This window comes from Leucoraja erinacea, chromosome 6, assembly GCF_028641065.1.
Source record: "Leucoraja erinacea ecotype New England chromosome 6, Leri_hhj_1, whole genome shotgun sequence".
Taxonomy (NCBI): domain Eukaryota; kingdom Metazoa; phylum Chordata; class Chondrichthyes; order Rajiformes; family Rajidae; genus Leucoraja; species Leucoraja erinaceus.
In genome coordinates, this window is record NC_073382.1 from 56006824 (window position 1) to 56026587 (window position 19764).

Consider the following 19764-nt stretch of genomic DNA (forward strand, 5'->3'; position numbering starts at 1 on the left):
GTTTGTTGTGTTATTTTTGGTGTAAACTAGCACCTACAGTTCCTTCCTACACATGAAATGTTGCCTATCCATGTGCTGCAGTGATGCTGCCTGACCTGTTGAGTTACTCCAGCACATTGTGCCTTTTGAAGTATATCATGCATCTCGGAACACTTGAGAATGAAACGGTACAAATAATTTTATGATCCCTTTAACGGGCAATGGTGGTAGGGGCAATGAGGATGTATTTAAGAAGGAACTGCAGATGCTGGAAAATTGAAGGTAGACGAAAGCTGTCTCCTCCCCTTCTCAACTCTCCCTCAGCCCTCGGGCTCCTCTTTCTTTCTCCTTTCTTCTCCCCCGAAGGAAATAGGCAACGCTTCAGGCCGAAACTCTTGGGTTTCGGCCCGAAACTTTGCCTATTTCCTTCACTCCATAGATACTGCTGCACCCGCTGAGTTGCTCCAGCACTTTTGTCTACCAGGAACAATGAGGATAATTGGTGTGGCTTTTCATACAAGATTAATTGAGTGAGTTGGCTGGAATGTTAAGCTTCAAAATGCTGGTATGGTCCTCAGATTAGCATGATCCGCATATTCTGATGGGCATTTGCATTTACAAAACTCCATTGTAAAATTGAATCAGATACTTTGGTGCATGAATCATCTTTGAGATTGTCTTTTATGCTCTGATATTGGGGATGGAGAAGGTTCATTAAGGCCGAGACCTGCTGCCCATGACTCCAAGTGACAAAGACATGGCTGCTGTGACCTCTGTAAGTATCCAGTGCTGGGGACAGCAGAAGTCTCGTTCTATCACTCTTTATTTAAAAGGTAAATTTTTCCAATTGAGTTATTTTTTTATTCCATTGGTTGAGCTCAGTAGTGCTGATTGTAAGAACATTTGCACTAAAGAATTAAGGACATTTTTTTGAACAATAATGTATATAAAATGGGTAGGGGTAGGTCCAATTTCTTACTGGATATGTTGGAGTGGTGAGTATCCATGGGCTGAATAACCATTCCTTGTTCTTAGACTGTATTAGTCTCTCCCCTCTTCCATCGGGCTAAAGGTATAGAAGTGTGAAAATGTGCACCTCCAGATTCAGGGACAATTTCTTCCCAGCTGTTATCAGGCAACTGAACCATCTTACCACAACCAGAGAGAGGTCCTTGACTACTATATCTCATTGGAGACCCTCGGACTATCTTTGATCAGACTTTACTGGCTTTATCTTGTACTAAATGTTATTTAGTTATTTACATTACTCCCTCTAACATGTATCTGTATGCTGTGGATAGCTTGGTTGTAATCAGGTATTGTCCTTTCGTTGACTGGTTAGAACGCAACAAAACCTTTTCACTGTACCTCAATACACATGACAATAAGCAAAACTATTAATTAAATAATTCAAATAAATGTATTATTTCATTTACTTTGGACTTTAAAGATAGTTTTGAAACAGGCCCTTCAGCCCACCGAGTCTATACCGACCAGCGATTACCTCGTACACTAGCACTATCTTACAAATTAGGGACAATTTACAATTTTAACCTACAAACTTGCATGTCTTTAGAGTGTGGGAGGAAACTGGAGCACCTTATGAAACCCCATGTGGTGACAGGGAGAACATACAAACTGTAGACAGCACCCATACTCAGGATCGAACCCTGTTCTCTGGCACCGTGAGGCAGCAACGCTCCTGCTGAACCACCTTTTGTTGCACAGAGGCTCACAATTACCTGATGTACCTTCCAGATGGGATATTTGGTTGTATGCGCTGCCACCTAGTGGGAAACTATCAATGTAGCAGCCAACCATACAATTCAATGTTCCATTGTTTAAAAGTGTAATGTTGTTATTTAAAGGAGGCAAGCACACCAAAGGGATAATTTTGCTTTCTTTTGGGAAAAACTAGCTCTCCTGGTCATTAGAATAAATTATATAGAGTATAATTCTCCCTTAAATTGTGGATAAAAAGTTAAATCTTGAAGGTTTTTGAAAGGTCATTGAATGAGCTAAATTAGTGACAATTTGGGGACCTGTAGGTTATTCATCATAATTTTCAACTAATCTATCCTTATCTCACACTGTCTTTTCAGCTCCAGCCTTTGTTGAACCATCTGCCTCTCAAACCCACTCTCTTCCGTATCTACCCATTACTCACCAGGGTTGTTCCTGCCTCTCCTCTTTTCCAGCTTTCCCCCCCCCCCCCCCACCTACACCAGGATCCGTCTGAAGAGGGATCCCGATCCGAAATGTCACCTACCCATAGGTACACAAAATTGCTGGAGAAACTCAGCGGGTGCAGCAGCATCTATGGAGTGAAGAAAATAGGCGACGTTTCGGGCCGAAACCCTTCTTCAAACTGTTGTGGGTGGGAGAGGAGAAGGAAGGAAAAAGGGGAGGAGGAGGAGCCCCAGGGCGGGGGGATGGGAGGAGACAGCTCGAGGGTTAAGGAAGGGGAGGAGGAGACAGCAAGGGCTAGCAAAATTGGGAGAATTCAACATTCATGCCATCAGGATGCAAGCTGCCCAGGCGGAATATGAGGTGCTGTTCCTCCAATTTCCGGCATTTCGGCATTACGGCATTTCGTTTGGACCTCCAGGGGTCCAAATGACAATTAAATTGACTCTCTTGACTCTTCCGGTGTTGCTCACTCTGGCAATGGAGGAGACCCAGGACAGAGAGGTCGGATTGGGAATGAGAGGGGGAGTTGAAGTGCTGAGCCACCGGGAGTTCAGGTAGGTTATTGCGCACTGAGCGGAGGTGTTCAACCCAACCGCCGCTTAGTCTCCCCGATGTAAATCATCTGACATCTAGAGCAGCGGATGCAGTAGATGAGGTTGGAGGAGATACAGGTGAACCTTTGTCGCACCTGGAACGACTGCTTGGGACCTTGAATGGAGTCGAGGGGGGAGGTGAAGGGACAGGTGTTGCATTTCTTGCGGTTGCAACGGAAAGTGCCCAGGGAGGGGGTGGTACGGGAGGGAAGGGAAGAATTGACAAGGGAGTTGCGGAGGGAGCAGTCTTTGCGGAAGGCAGACATGGGGGGAGATGGGAAAATGTGGCAAGTGGTGGGGTCACGTTGGAGGTGGCGGAAATGGCGGAGGATTATGCGTTGTATTTGCCGGCTGGTGGGGTGAAAGGCAAGGACCAGGGGGACTCTGCCTTTGTTGCGAGTGCGGGGATGGGGAGAGAGAGCAGTGTTGCGGGGTATGGATGAGACCCTGGTGTGAGCCTCATCTATGGTGGCGGAGGGGAATCCCCGTTCCCCGAAGAACGAGGACATTTCCGATGTCCTGGTATGGAATGTCTCATCCTGGGAACAGATGCGGCGTAGGCGGAGGAATTGGGAGTAGGGGATGGAGTCTTTACAGGGGGCAGGGTGGGAAGACGTGTAGTCCAGATAGCCATGTGAGTCAGTTGGTTTGTAGTGTATGTCGGTCAGAAGTCTGTCCCCTGCGATGGAGATGGTGAGGTCAAGGAATGGTAGGGAAGTTCTCCTACCCATGTCACCTACCCATGTTCTCCAGAGTTGCTGCCTAACCTGCTGATTGACTCCAACACGATAGTCTTTTTTTGCTATGTAGTCCTAAACATTTTGAACTATTTCTCTTTTTTCATGCATAGAGCTGGGATAATGGAAGTACAATGTTTATTGTGGGAGGATAAATAAGGCAGGAAATGCTGTGACGGTGGAATTTTTTTTATTTGTGACAAAACGTCAGTTTTTCAATAAGGACAGGATTCTAAGTTTTTAATCAAACTAGTTCAAAATGAAAACATGTCTTTGGAGAAGGAAGGATCCAGAGACTAATCGTAAAAGTTTTGTACTAAATTAAAATACAATGGTTTGCTAATGTTACAGGCCTGTCCCACTTAGGCGATTTTTCGGGTGACCACTGGCGACTGTCAAGTTGCCGGCAGTCGCTTGAAAAACCGGCAACACGCACACACACACACACACACACACCGCTTTCTTCACCAGCTCGTTATGCAGACGGGGAACAGAGCAAAGGGGGATGGGAGCGCTGTCTGAGTGAAATTCACACGGTACAAAGCCAATGTCATACAGACACACACCACGATGAACAGGAAGGTTGCCGCTGTAATTAAGTTGGATGAAGCACAGTGTACGGTAAGTCCTTTAAAAAGAGGGGGTGTGAGGGGGGAGCGGAGGAGAGGGGGAAGAAGGGGGGAGAAGGAGGGGAGAAGGAGTGAAGATAACTTTTAAGAGGCCAGACAACTTTTAAGCAGCCAGAGATACACGGCTGTGAAGCTCGGCGGACATTTAACATTACTGGTCGGTTATCCTTGTTTCTGAAAACTACTGCTTATGTTTTTTTCCCAATGAGCCAATGAACTTCACCAGTCAGCACTGGCTACAACCTACAAGAACCTATAGACACTGTCAAGAGGGCTATCAAGAGCTACCCAGCTGGGGGCTGGCGAGAACAAAGCAGGGACCCATCTGTGGCCACGTGCATAGACAGGCCTGGATCACCACTGCGAGCAGAAGATAAAACTAGGCGGTCAACCTTTGAAACTATGTCAGTGCCAGAAGTATGGCGACTCTTGTGTACTGCCTAAGTGAGTTCTGCTGTATGATTTTTAACACTGTCCCTTGGTACACGTGCCAATAAAGTATATTTGAATCATTGAATATTGTCAGGAAATAGTAGCTGTACACCAAATTGACTTTAACAACATTTCCTAGCCCTATTATCTGTGCTACAAAGAAGAACTAAATCAGCAGCATCTTCCAAATAAGGGAGGGTACAGTGGTGTAGCTGCTGCCTCACATTGCCAGTTTGATCCTGACCTCGGGTGCTGCCTGGAGTTTGCACATTCTCCCTACGACCGTGTGGATTTCCTCCCACATCCGAAAGATGGACGAGTTTGTAGGTTGATTGGGTTCTGCAAATTGGCCTTAGTGTGTCGGGAATGGATGCCAGGGAGTGTAGGGATAACATAGAACCAGTGAATGGGTGTTTGATGGTCAGCATGGACAGTGGGCTGAAGGGCCCTTTCAATACTGCATTTCTAAACAAAACATCATTGTAATCTCAACAATCGTGCGAAATTAGTGAATTAAAGTCCTAGAGTAGCTTGCCTCACTTAATCATCAGATGGCAGATGCATAAGAACTGTAAGGAGGTCCACCATTCCTAGTCATATCTCAAGCCTACAAAATGTGACAATAGGAGCAGACAAGCCAACATCATGCACATAGTTGGTTCATTGAAAATTTATTTCAGACTGCACACAATAGGTTTTATTGTAAATCTTCTTCACCTGATTTAATTGCCTGTGAAATAAATTTTCAGACTTGCTCACAACTTAAAGTAAAAGAACGAAACTCAAGCGTATCTCTCTGATTTAATTTACTGTTTTTAAGAAGGTAAATAGGCCCTTCAGCTTAGCGAGTCAACAGCGACCATCGATCACCCATTCATATTAGTTCTTTGTTGCATCAACTCCCTACCCATTACAGGTAATTTAAAGGCCAATTGATATACAAACCCACAATTCTTAAGGATGCGAGGAAACCACAAACTCAGGCAGTCACAGGGAGTACGTGCAAACTCCACAAACACAGCAGCCGAGGTCAGGATCAAACGTGATCTCTGGTGCTGTGAGGCAGCAGCTGTACCAGCTCCAACACTGTGGTGCTACTGTTATTTGAACCATGTATTATTATTTATCCTGGTCCAGATGTTGAAGATAAGTTTGAAAATAAAGTTAATTAATCACATTGTTTGTCACCTGGAGCAGACATAAAGTGGACAGGATTGAAAAAGTGTAATATATCTCCCTGTGTTAAAGTTCTAACAAATACACATTCAGCTGTGGAATGAAATTACCTTTCCCTTTGGAATTCTGCTCAATTGCAGAAATTTCACTCACCTACTATTGCAAATCTTTGAGCTAAAACATGGGATTTCAAATGGTTGTAAAGCAGATCATTCTGAAATGTAGTAAAAGTAAGCGGCCATAAGAATGAATATTTGCAGGCTAATATAACAGATTATTAAAAACAATCAATAAACTGTTACCAATTATCCTGTCATACCAGGGAAAAGCATTACTTTACCATTTAAACGAGGGTGGCACAGCTGGTAGAGCTGCTGACTCACAACACCAGAGATCCTATCCGTATTTCCTCTGGGTCATCCGTTTTTTTTCTAACATCCCAAAGATATGTGGTGTTTGTAGGTTCTTTGTCTTCTGTAAATTGCCCCCCCCCCCCCACCCCGTGTATGCCGAGAGTGGATGTGAAAGTGAGATAATATAGAATTAGTGTGAACGGATGATCAGTATAAACTTGGTGGGCCGAAGAGCCTGTTTCCATGTATCTTTCCAGCAATTCCACCAAAGAGGAAATATTTGTGTAAACAGAATGACATAATGTTTAAACTAAGTGTGTAAAATATAGTAATAAAAATAAACTGCAGATGCTGGTTTATACCACAGATACAGAATGTTGGAGTTACTCAATGGGTCAGGCAGCATCTCTGGAGAAAATTGATAGGTGACATTTCAGGTCGGGACCCTTCTACTGAAGAAAGGATCCAACCCAAATTGTCACCTATTTTCTCCAGAGATGCTGCCTGACCCACTGAATTACTCCAGCATTTTGTGTAAAATATATAGATTTGAAAAAAGTTATATATCCCTTGGCTTCCAATGTATACTTTTGAAATTATAAAAATCCACAACCACACAGCATCAAAGGGAGAAATGAACAATGTGGCACAGTAGGGCAGCAAATAGTGCTGTTGTCACACAACTCAGTGACCCAGGTTCGACCCTGACCGTGGGACCTGTTTGTGTGGAGTTTGTACATTTTTCCATGGGATTCCCATGTGTTCAAGTTTCCTCCCATCTCTATCATATCATGTATCTATTAAAACTGTGTGTGTGTGTGTGTGTGTGTGTGTGTGTGTGTGTGTGTGTGTGTGTGTGTGTGTGTGTGTGTGTGTGTGTGAGTGTGTGGGGAGTGTGTGGGGATGTGTGGATGTGTGTGTCATTTTGCATGTGAAACGTACCTCCTCGAAAACCAGATGCAAAAATACGGAGATTCTTACAATTTCGGTAGGGATTTAACTTATGAGTTCACAAATCCACTCCCATCTAGATTTGGTCAATTATTTCCCCAGATTTTGAATAAAATCGTCAATTAAAAAAAAAATCAAACTGCTGCATGAGTCACAGTGCCACCTCACAGATCCAATCACAATGGATCTCATTTACATATATGACATCACAATGGGACAGGTGTGGGAGATCTCTCCCCCTTCCACCCCGTACCATTCCCCCACTCCCCCCTTCTCTCTCCCCTGCCCTCTCTACCCACCTCACCCACCCTTACCCCCCTACCCCCCTTCATCCCCCACACTCTTCTCCCCACCCCCCATCCCCTCTCCTCTCACTCTCTCCCCATCTTACCCTCCCCACTCTCTCCCCATCTCCCCCCCCCCCTCACCCACACATCCTCTCCTCCTGCCCTCCACCCCTTCTCCCTCTTGCCCTTCTGTCTTTGCCCCTCTCTCTCTGTCTCTCCCCATTCTCTCTCTGCCCTCTCTCTACCCCCCCCCCCTAGACGTGCCGCCGGTTTGGGGGTTTTCCGCCCGTGGATCGGGCGGTTTTGGGGTAAAAGGAGCAAATTAATGATATTAATATATCAAGGGGGGTAGTTAGCGTGTGTGCGGGGTGGTAGTTAGTGTGTATGACGGCACATGCCACCACCTCCCCTTCCCTCCCCCCGCAACTGCACGTTGGGGGAACAGACCCAACGGGTCTGCACTTGGTCTAGTAACCTATAAAAGTCTCATCCTGTGTGTATGTGTGTGTTTTTATATTTTCGCCAAAATGCTACGCAATTACGCTTACATTTTTCAATATTCTGACACATTTCCCCCCTACACAGTGATCAGGTTCACAAGATTTGATGCTATATTTCACAACTTATTGGTGATTAAAGTTTAAAAAAAGACAAAACTGCATTTTAAACCAACTTTCACAGATTCTTCAACCATCTTCGACTGATGACATCACAATGAGGTGGGCGGGCACAATGGCTCGGGTCGGCGCCCGTTGCACATAGAATATTCTACGTGCTTCAAGTGACGTCAGGGGAAGGGTCGCATTTCCAGAACATTCCTCAAACGCTTCACCACCTCCTCAACGGTCGAGTGAAGATCCAGTTTTGCACTGCTTGATTCTGACTTTGCGATCTTTAAAGATAAGATTTTGCAATTTTTGTACTAATTCTTTGAATAATACCGCCATTTTTTATTTACTTTCCCGGCCCCGCCCCGCTCGCTGGCCTCGGCTCCGCCCGCTGTCCTTGGCCCCGCCCGCTGTCCTTGGCCCCGCCCACTGGCCTCGGCCCCACTTGGGAAAGTGAAGAGTCTAAAAAAGTAACATTGCTTTTATTCCGTATGGGAGCAAGAGACACAACAAAAAAGAACTTAACTGAATAAATCTCATCTTTAACGTTTTAATTATTGTTAAATTTTTAGAATTATTCACATTAAGCTTTAATAAATCACTTTTCCACTTGCCGTGCCCGTCAGCCACGCCTGCGCAGTAATGCCTCCATCTTCTATGTCACAAAGGGAACCCATCAGCCACACCTGCGCATTTGGGAGCTATGGGTTAGTGGTGGAATATTGCGTTCGGGGACCAGCCCTCCCATGTGACGTCGCCCCCCCCCCCCCCCCCCCCCCACCCCCCCCCCCCCCCCCCCCCCCTATAAACCAGGGTTCAGCCTGATTTCAGTCACCCGCTTACAAATAGCTTTCCTGTTGCAGACACAAATGTAAATGTAGGTGTAAAATCATTTTTTTAAATTAAATACTTCAATTTATCAAATGTTATAGTGTAGCAACAGAAAAAAAATCTGAGATAAGCAGAAAGAAGACAGTGCCAGAACAAATACAAGCAAACCAAATTATGTAAAAGCAATGATGCAAATAATGGAATTAAAAAGAAACATGTTTCTTGTGTAAAACTTTATTGGATCTACTTGCAAAATGAGATCCAGGTTCTGGATGAAAACATTTCAGTATTAGATATCTTTGCGAATTTACTTAATCATTCCATTGGGTAGAAATGAGGAGAAAGAGGTAGTTTGAGAATAGTTTATGATGTTCATCAAATCATTATAATAGGATAATTTCCAATTGGCAGTGGCACTGTGAGTCCAGCACATAAATTTCTACCCACAGTGCATAGACCGATAGAGAAAATGCATTATAAAACACATATAGCTAACAACTTAAGATAGTGAATTAGTTGCAAGACTCCTCAGCACACATAGAAAAAAAATTCAGCCTAATAATAAAGATACACATTTTATTTTAAACAATGAAAATACTAATTTCTAGATAAATAAAACCACGATAGATTTGTTCTCAAAGGCAGGAAATTGAGATCTGAGACAATAACGATCTTGCAAGTCCTCAAAATCTGTTTGAGCAGGTGTTCAAACTACAGGTCTTGTTGAGGTTCTGCTTCTGATTTCAAACCACCTCAGGGTTGCTTCACAGGAAAAGCCACTGATTAACGTTTCTTCCAAGTGAACTTCCTGCGCGCTCCCTCCTGACCAGGCTTCTTCCGCTCTCTCACACGAGGATCAGGAGTCAACAAGCCAGCTGCAAAAGGTTGAAATGAAAGGGAATTCATGAGGTTACCTTTTTAGGCTTACAAAGTGCACTCATAAAACGATGGAGCTGGGAGTAAAACTAGAATGTGCATTGGTTTAATCACTACTGTACAAGCAGAATTGTATGATTAAATCAGTTGCAGATTTGAAATTGTTTTCTGGCAAAATAATTCTCTAAGAAATGAATACAATTATGAATTGATTAATACCTCTGCCAGGAATAAAACAGTCTCACATAAAATAAATTCATTACTTTGTTTAAAAAGTGTACAAGCCATACTGGTGGCAAATTATTTATCTCCAGGTGTGTATAAGGCAGGGATATGATTTTGTACTTTTGTTTAAATGGATCTTGCAACAATGCAGTTTATTAAGTGCTTACGATATAAATTAATTGGGCAGTTCAATAACAACGTTCTTGAAATGGGTAACCATTAGTTGCAATGTTAATGCCACATGGCTCCAAACGTTAAACTTTAACACTGATCTTAATGGCAAGGAGAAAATAGGATGCTGCCTGCGGTTATACATTACTTTTGAATTTAAACTGACATTCTAGTACCTTGTAGAAACAAGGAACTGTACGTGCTAGTTAATGCACAAAAAGACACATAGTGCTGGAGTAACTCAGCAGGTCACACTGCATCTCTGGAGGGACAAAATGCTGGAGTAACACAGCGATTCAAGCAGCATCCCTTGAGAAAAGTAATGTGACGTTTCAGGTTGAGGCCTTTCTTTAGACTGAGAGTCAGGTGAGAGGGAAACTAGAGGTATGAAATGGTACAGAACAAATCAGAGCCGGCACCGATGGCGAAAGAGCACACACTAGTCCATTGTTGGCTGTGGAGGAGGTGTCCCCTTATCACCTCCTCTACAGCCACCAATGGGCCATTGTGTGCTGTTTGGCCATCAGTTCTGACTCTGATTTGTTCTGTACCTTTTCATTCCAAGTTTGCCTCTCCCCTGACTCTCAATCTGAAGAAGGTTCTCGACCCGATACATCACCGATTCCTTTTCTCCAGTGATGCTGCCTGACCCGCTGAGTTACTCCAGCATTTTGCGTCTATCTTTGGTGTAAACCAGCATCTGCAGTTCCTTCCTAAGCATCTCTGGAGGACATGGATAGGTGACAATTCGGGTCCAGACCCTTCTTCAGGCTGATTGAACTGACAGATTGTTGAGACTAGTACCTTGTCTCATCGATTCCACTTCTCTTTCTGTGACGAAGCTAAGCAGAGCCCTCGATGTTGCCAAACGAATTGCTCCTGCTTGTGCAGATACCCCGCCTGCTTGTACAGTACAATCCAGATCATGCATTCCTAGTCGGTCCAGGAATTGGAAGGGGAACATCAGTTGCTCTCTGGAATTCAAAGAGGAAAAACTATTGTTTGTATTGATGCTGTAGCTTTCTTATAATGCTGCCCTTGTTGATTCAGAGGTAACAGTAAAGGTTGGAGAATCGCGAACCAGGGGACATGGGTTTAAGGTTAGAGGGGGAAAGATTTAATAGGAACTCGAGGTGTCATTTTGTTTTTACACAAAGGGTGGTAGGTATATGGAACGAGCTGCTGGAGGAGGTGGTTAAGCCAGGTACTATCATAGCATTCATACCATAGCATATCAAGAAACATTTGGACAAACACATGAATGGGATAGATTTAGTGGGTAAAGGCCAAACGCAGGCAGGCGGGACTAGTGTAGATGGGGCATGTTGGTCGGCACGTGCAAGTTGAGCCAAACGGTCTGTTTCCACGTTGTATGATTCTATGCTGATTTACACAACAGGACACAAAGTTCTGGACTAACTCAGCAGGTCAAGTAACATCTGTGGAGAACATGAATAGATGATGTTTCGGGTTGGGACCCTTCTTTAGATTAAAGAAGTGTCCTGACCCGAAACGTCACTAATCCAGGTTTTTCAGAGAAGCTGCCTGAACTGCTGAGTTACTCCAGCACTTTGTGTCTTTTGGTGGAAAAGGTTACTATTTGACATTTCATACAACTGTGTTCTTTTGATTGATTCATACAAAATATGAAAATATTTAGTGACACTTCATGTCTGAAAGATTGATGGCAATACTAAAGGAATAATAAGAAAATTATCTTCTGAAATGGAAATATATTGTTTTTTCCATCATCTTTAAGAAGAAAGCCAGAGAAATAAACTTGCTTTCTTCATATTCCGGTTACTAAAATAAATCTTTGTTGGTCAAATGCTTTAGGTTTAATTAAAAAACCAAAGATTATCTGGCTATGCCATTATCCTGTCAGTAGAAATTCTTCAAAGATTCATGTTAGCTATTAGACACTTCCAGAAAACGAAAAATAGCTTGTTATAGGATAGAAAGAATCCGTAGAAATGGCACAATGTGAATGGCCAGCCTGGTAGATGTATCAAGGAAAAATAATACATCTTAATGTATGATCAACAAAGTAGTGCTAATTTGATTGAGAAGGCCTTCATCCACGCTCTGAGATATACATACATATATATACATACATATACACACACACACATACACACAAATATATATTACTGAAACTCTCATCTTGTTTGTTATTATGTCTGTCTGTGTGTCTGTCCGAGCTGTGATCCTGAAATTACGCCAAAACGGTACACGATAGCACTACAATTTTTGGCCCACCTTACACACTATTGTCCTGGTGTGTGGTGAATCAAGTTTCGTTCAGATTGATGGTATATTTTACAAGTTATTCTGGTTTCAATGTTTTTATTGGAAGCATTTGTACAAAAAAAACTTGACAATTTTACAGCCTTGTGAACAGCTTCAATTTTAACACTTTCCAAAAAGGACATTAAATTAAAAAGAGAGAGAAAGAAGAGAGAGAGAAAAGAAAAAAGAGGGGAGATATACCCGTCGACCCACCCATACGCCTGCTCACCCAGCTCTACGAGTAATTTCGAATTTGGGTTTAAATATTGTGTTGTTTGAGAAAATCAATAAAAGGTGACATATTTTTAAAAATTGCTTCAGTCTATCATTCAAGATAAACCTAATTCTCTCTAGATGTAATGTGTCCGTCATTTCTGTAATCCACATCTTCACTGGAGGAACTTCAACATTTTTCCAGAATTTAAGTATTCGTTTTTTTGCTGATATTAGTCCATAGCCGACAAAGTCTCGCTGAAAAAACAGTCAATTTACTACATGCCTCTGATATTCCCAGTATCATCAGTTTTGAGTCTGGCTTTAATGGGATTTTCAGTATATTGGAGAGGATGCTGAATACTTCGGTCCTAAAAATTTCTATTTTTGTACAGAGTACAAAACTGTGGGTTAAAGTGGCTTCTTGGAACTGACACGTATTGCAAAGAGGGGAAACACTGGGGAAAATTTTGTTCAGTTTGTTTTTTGAGTGGTATAACCTGTGCAGCACTTTGAACTGTATCAGGAATGTCTGGCATTTATGGAGCAAGTATGGATATATTGTAAGCTTTCGTCCCATATATCATTTGAAAATTGTTGATCCATCTCAACTTCCCATGCATGCCTGTAAACCTCAGATGATGGGGTGTTGATGTTTTGAAGAACATTGTAAATGTAGGATATCAACTTATCTGTATCTACATGTCTATTCAAACATTCATTGAGTTTATCTGGACTTGCAGTGTTGTAGTCTTGCATGTATGTTTTCACATAGTCCCTAACCTGAAGATAACTGAAGAAAATTATTAGTATTCAAATTGTATTTCTCCCACAACTCTTGGAAGGAGGAAAAAGTTCCCTTCCAATATAGGTTTCTTCCATTGGGTGAAAACACCATCTAAAGTAGAGGGTTTAAAAGAGGGGTTGTTTGCAATAGGAAGGAGAGACCACATTTTAAACGTTACAAAATCCAGTTTGACAAAAATCACCTGAACTTGCACTGGCAGTTAGTAGCTATGATGTCACAATGGGATCTCATTTACATAAACTGCACGTCTGCAGTGTTCCACCCCACAATGACATCACAATGGGATCTGATTTACATTTTAAAAAGTCTGTTTTAAAAAACACAGCAGCTTTCCATTCAGATTGATTTTATATTTTACGATATTCACATTTTAAACTTAAAAAAATTTACTTTTCACTTTTCACTACAAATCAAAATGTTCACTTTAAAACTTGCCCTGCCTGTTAAGATTTTACCAAATGACAGAACGCCCAGTGTAATGAAAGATTTGTTACATTGTTGTAAGGAGAGAGAGGGAGTGGGGGAGGGGAGACAGGACTCCCAGTGCAATGAGAGATTTGTTACATTGTTGTAAGGAGAGTGAGGGAGTGGGGAGAGGAGGTGGAGAAATGTTATTTAAACGTGTTTAGTGGGGGAGTGGGGCGAGGTGAGGAGTGGGGGAGCAAGGAGATAGAGAGGAGGGGGTAGGGGTGTTATGGAGGGAAGGAGTGACTGAGGGTAGGAGAAAGGAGAGGGAGGGAGAGGTGAGGCAGGGAGTGGGGAGGGGAGGAGCAGAGGGGAAAGAAGAAGGAGGGTGAAGAGGAGGGGAAGGGAGTGCTGGGGATGAGGGGAAATGAGCCTTGCCTGCGCAATTGGGGGCTATGGGTGAGTGGTGGAATATTGCATTGGGGAAACGGGGCTCAACTGGTCCCATTTAGTCTAGTATGACAATAAAACACTCTTGACTCTCTTGTCTATAGTATGGAGAGATGATAGGTTCAGGACTGGCTTGCTTTTCAGATGAGCTTTCCAACGCAGCAGCTTCTAGGAAACACCAAACTTCTCCAGAGAAATAGACTATTGTAAGGATTTCCCACATATCCAAAGGGAAGAATTCACTAGGAAACCCTTTTTTTAAACCTTACAATGCCATTTTTATGTTTTAAGCCTTATTTTTTGTTAATAATCCTCAGCACTGTGGTGGTGAAGGATTCAAAATTATTCTGGTGTTATTTCTATGGTTGCCTTCTTTGGTTAAATTGATAGTTTGATGACTGGCAGTTTTTAATATAATTCGCATTTTTGCATTGGAGATATAGGATGGTAATTTCTAGAATGTCAGTGACTTGCAGATTAGATGTACAGAGAGTACGAGGTCTCTTGTAGCATCATAAGTGGTAAGTTGGTTAGTGCATTGCCTTGAGAATAATCAGAGTAGAGGGAGAGGACAGACAACGTCTTGATCTGGTGTACAGTTTTTGTGCGGTATTCTCCATGTGAACACATGAGTTTCTTTCAAGTGCTCTGGTTTCTTCTCACTTCACAAAGACTTGTGGGTTGGTGGGTTAATTGTTCCTCGTGTGGAGATGAGTGGGAGAACCTGCGGGGAATTGATGGGAATATTAGGAGAACAAAAAACATGAGATTGATAAATGGTTAACCAAAAAATAGGTGGTTGATTGTCAGTGTGAATAGGTCAAGAGCATATTGTTTCCGTGCTGTGTCTCTCTGGTTCTAAAACAGATGCTTTAAAAAAATTTCAAATTTAATTTCTCAATCTTATCCATTATAAAGAATACACAATTCTGAAACATGTTTTCTGAACTGCAAAGCTTTGCCGGAGGAAGTATTTGCACCATGCCATTTCAAATCAATAGGGTTACCTTTCCTGAAGTGATGGAAAGTACAGCAAATAGTCCACCCCATTCACTGTTATTTTGCCATTTCCTTGATCTCGAATTGTGACCGATGCTTTTGCTGTTTTTCTTCGACCTAGTGTTAAGAATAATAATGATTATTAAGAATTCTACCAATTTTCTTTTGTTTTAAAAATTAAAATGTCTTTGTTCTAAAGATGCTTCTGAAGCAGCTACAAAGTAATCACCAGATTTGGGAACAGCTTCATCTCCTTGTTATCTTGCTTCTGAACAACTAGGGTTCAGTCTAATTCCCTTCCATCTCATTGTGAACATTGCACTTTGTCTCTGAAACTATTGCGCCACATTGCTGAGAACTATATTCTGCACCCTGTATCATTACAAGTGACAATAATCAACATAAAAGTAAACATAAGTGGCTGAACTAACTGACATGCATCTGCTTACATCTTCTGAAAAAACAAAGATTTAGGGGCCTCAACATTATCTCAGAAAACAGTATGCAATATGCAATTACATTTTAAAAGGTACTATGATTTAATTGAGAGTTAATATTCAGGTCTCACTAATGTAACTACTTTAGCTGGTTTTTAACAACAATTTCTACTAGCTTCTTTCAGCTTCGGATGATAGCTAAAATAAAACAATTCCTCCACTTTGATGACCTCGAAAAGATCACCCACACATTTATCTCCTCCCGCCTAGATTACTGCAACTCTCTTTACACTGGCATCAGCCAATCTTCCCTGTCCCGCCTGCAACTGGTCCAAAACGCCGCAGCGAGACTCCTGACGGGCACCCGAAAAAGGGACCACATCACCCCGATCCTGGCCTCTCTCCACTGGCTCCCTGTGCGGTTCCGTATACATTTCAAGACCCTCTTCTATGTCTACAAAGCCCTCAATCGGCTTTCCCCCTCCTACATTAAAAGCCTTCTCACCCACCACTCCACCTCCAGGTCCCTCAGATCGGCCGACTTGGGGCTGCTGAATATCCCGCGGTCTAGGCATAAGCTTAGGGGCGACCGCACCTTTGCGGTTGCAGCTCCTAGACTGTGGAACAGCATCCCCCTTCCCATCAGAACTGCCCCCTCCATCGACTCCTTTAAGTCAAGACTAAAATCTTATCTATACTCCCAAGCCTTTCCTGACGTCCACTGAGCGAGGGCTATATGTATATATGTATGTAGTTTGTTTGTTTATACTATTCTTATAACAAATGTAAAGCACTTTGGCCAACGAGAGTTGTTTTTTTCAATGTGCTATATAAATAAATGTGACTTGTGACTTGAAGTGTCAGGTCTGGAGATAACATGAAGCCCGAATGAGAGTTTCAGCAGTAGATACGATGGGGCAGCTGTGAAGCCTTTATGGATGTGGCAAAATGAAATCTAATGGGAGATATGTACTGGCGGTAGAACGTCTTAAATTCAAACAGGACGTTAAGATTGTAAGTATTCTAGTTCAACCTCAGAGAGCTGCCAAAGATAAGGCTGAGATTGGCAATCAATTGCTTTAGTTTCCATAATATTCAGTTGGGAAAACTTTGTCATCATCTACTAATGCAGATTGGACAAACTGATGCTGGAGGATTAAGAGAGGCAATAAAGAGATAGAGTTGTGTGGCACAGGCATACATGTGGAAGGTGATGCTATGTTTTCAGATGCCACCAAGACTAAGATAGGTTCAAAAAAAAGATTTATAGGACAACATTATTCTGGGACAGTAATTGAATTTGGGGAGTGCAGACCCAAGGCCAGTCAGTTGGATGAAAATGGAAAGGCAATGGAAGAGAGTGGAGAAGAGAAAGGCAACCTCAGTCCCACTGACTCCATCTACATTTCACACGACCTCGGCAAGGCCACTAACAAAATCAAGACTTGACTCCATCTACATTTCACACGACCTCGGCAAGGCCACTAACAAAATCAAGGACTAGCCGCACCCCGGTCACTCTCTCTCCCATCAGGCAGGAGGTACAAAAGTTTGAAAACACCTACCTCCAGATACATGGACAGTTTTTTCCCAGCTGTTATCAGGCAACTGAACAGTCCTCTCACTAGCTAGAGTGCAATCCCAACCTCGCATCTACCTCATTGGAGATCTATGAACAATCTTTAATCTGACTTTATCTTGCACTTAATGTTGGGATAGGTCGGTGGGAGCGCTGCGAGTCGGCTGCCCTGCCAGCAGCATGTCCGTTATTTCGCCTTTTTTGGGTTTTTTTTTTAGTGTGTCCAAATGTCTCTTTTAGTGTCTCTCGGTGTGTCTTGTGTGGGGGTGGTGGGGAGGGGAAAGGGGGGAACCGCTTTTGGTCGTCTCCTCGAAGGAGAGGCGACTTTTTCCATGTCACCTCCCTCGCGGCCTAACACCATGGATTGGAGCGACTTTTCTCGGCGTCGGGGCGGAGCTTCAGCAGCGGGCGCAGTGCGAACTTTCCATCGCGGGGCCAGGCGATCCCTTGCCGGGAATCGCCAGAGAGGAGTGCTCCGATCGCTGGCCCGTGGACTGTTACATCCTGAAGCCGCGGTCTGCAGAGCTTCTAGCCGCGAGCTTGGCGTGGACTTTCCATCCGGAGCCTGGGATCCATCGCTGGGGAACGCCAGAGAAGAGCTCCGACCGCAGGCCTATAACATCCTGACGCCTCGGTCTGTGGTAAGAAAGCGCCGATTCGGGACCTCCAAGCCGCGGAGTGTGTTATGGCCCCGACCACGGGTGAACAAGGAGGAGGACTGGCTGAACTATGTGCCTTCCACCACAGTGAAGAATGCTGTGGTGGATGTTTGTGTTAAATCTTATGGGGTATTGTGTGTTCTTTTTAATTGTATCGCTGCTGGCAAATTCATTTCACTGCACCTTCGAGTGCATGTGACGAATAAAATTGACTTTGACTTTACCCGTACATTGTTGACGGCTTGATTGTAATCATGTAGTCTTTTATTTGACTCGATAGCATGCAACAAAAAGCTTTTCACTGTACCTTGATATACATGATATTAATAAACTAAACTATTCAACCATATTAAACCAAAAGATTGTGAAAGAACAGTTTACACCTATCACAGTTACATAATGTGTCTCCATTAAACAAAAGATATTCCCTGAGCATATGGAGCTGGGTAACGTACCTTCATGGTTAAAGCTACTGCTAAATTGGCTTCCGAGTGTGACACCCAGTGTGCTTCAAAGATAAAACCTACTGCAAACTAATTTACATTGTACATGTTGAACATATCAGCATGCCATACTCATGGTGATGCAGCTGTGACCTGAAACCAATAACCTCAGTTATCATTTATCCAGTTTTCATCACATTGCAAGGTTGTGAGATTTTAGACAGTATGATTTAATTTACATTACTGAGATGTCCAGAATCTGTGAACCATATGTACAACTGGAATATATAACATGGCAAACTCTATGTTTGAGATGAGGCATGTCATATAAATAGCTGGAATTCAGCCAACTCCTTTCTCACACAATCGTTCTTTCATTAGGTGCCGTCTGTTGACCAGAAAAATTCACATTCCTTAAGTATGTAACAATATAAGTAACACACATTTCAAATCTGTTTTCTGCTTAGCTGAAGAACATGATCCATAGTTTGATTGAAAAGTAGTTTTTCTGGTAAGGTGCCAGCAATTGAGAACACTAGAATGGCATTTACACCTAAATAATGATTTTAACAAAACAAAAATAAAAATTGCAGCATCAAGTTGGAAACTCATAAACACTACACAATGATCTAAAGAATAAAGAATTTATAAAATATTACACCCAAATGATTTTCTGTGAACAGAAAAAAAAAGATCTCTACTATGAACAAGTTAAAACAAAAAGATTGGACTTAATCATGTTCCAAGAAACAGATATTAATTAAACATGCAGCTCCATGCTAGTAAAAAGATCTTGAACACAAATCCGTAAACAGCTAAACGGTACAACTTTCATGGTAGGATATGTTTTACCTTCTCCTTTGCAGAAAGCTACTCCGTTCTCATCAAGTTGTAAAGGTTCAACTTTCTGTTTCTTGGACTGATCCTCCATCTTTCTACGAAATTTCAACACATATTCTTCCTTTATACTGCAGTAAGGTAAGGTCAACATACGCTCCAGTAACTGAAGAAAGTGCATGTACTGTTTAAAGCATAAAAGGAAAGACTAATGTTACTTAATGGAAGTCAGACATTTATTAAACTGGACAATTGACAATTAAACACATTATCTTCTGCACAGTCCAGCACTTAACATGTCATTTTAAAATTTGAAGTGGGTTGTGAATAGATTCTGCTTGGTTTGGGAGAATAATTGCAAATAAATGATTGAACAATTTACATTAATACCTGGTTGGACCCATTCTCTAGTAGGAGAATAATGAAGCATTCACTAGGCAAGCTTTGATTACCCACCATGGTTGGAATAAAACTGTTTCGTAGTTGAAAAACATCTCCTTCCATTGAGAGTTGAAAATCTCGTCTTAAATTGCATGGGAAGTAAATAAAAATTGGTCGTTTGGCACCAGCTATTGTACATCAACAACCCACTTGATAGGAATGTAAT

The 19764-nt window shown here is 42.4% G+C and overlaps 1 protein-coding gene across 1 annotated transcript in view; it reads right to left on the reverse strand.

Moving 5' to 3' along the window:
• Positions 1–8984: 8984 nt before the first annotated feature.
• Positions 8985–19764, reverse strand: part of mrps9 (mitochondrial ribosomal protein S9) — a 73074-nt gene continuing 62294 nt past the window's right edge. The window contains exons 8-11 of the mRNA XM_055637129.1: positions 19173–19341; positions 15211–15319; positions 10843–11012; positions 8985–9641 (exon numbers count right to left, since the gene is read on the reverse strand). Of these exons, the coding sequence (XP_055493104.1) occupies positions 9550–9641; positions 10843–11012; positions 15211–15319; positions 19173–19341 (540 nt within the window). The 3' untranslated portion in view covers positions 8985–9549. The remainder of the gene's footprint in view (positions 9642–10842; positions 11013–15210; positions 15320–19172; positions 19342–19764) is intronic.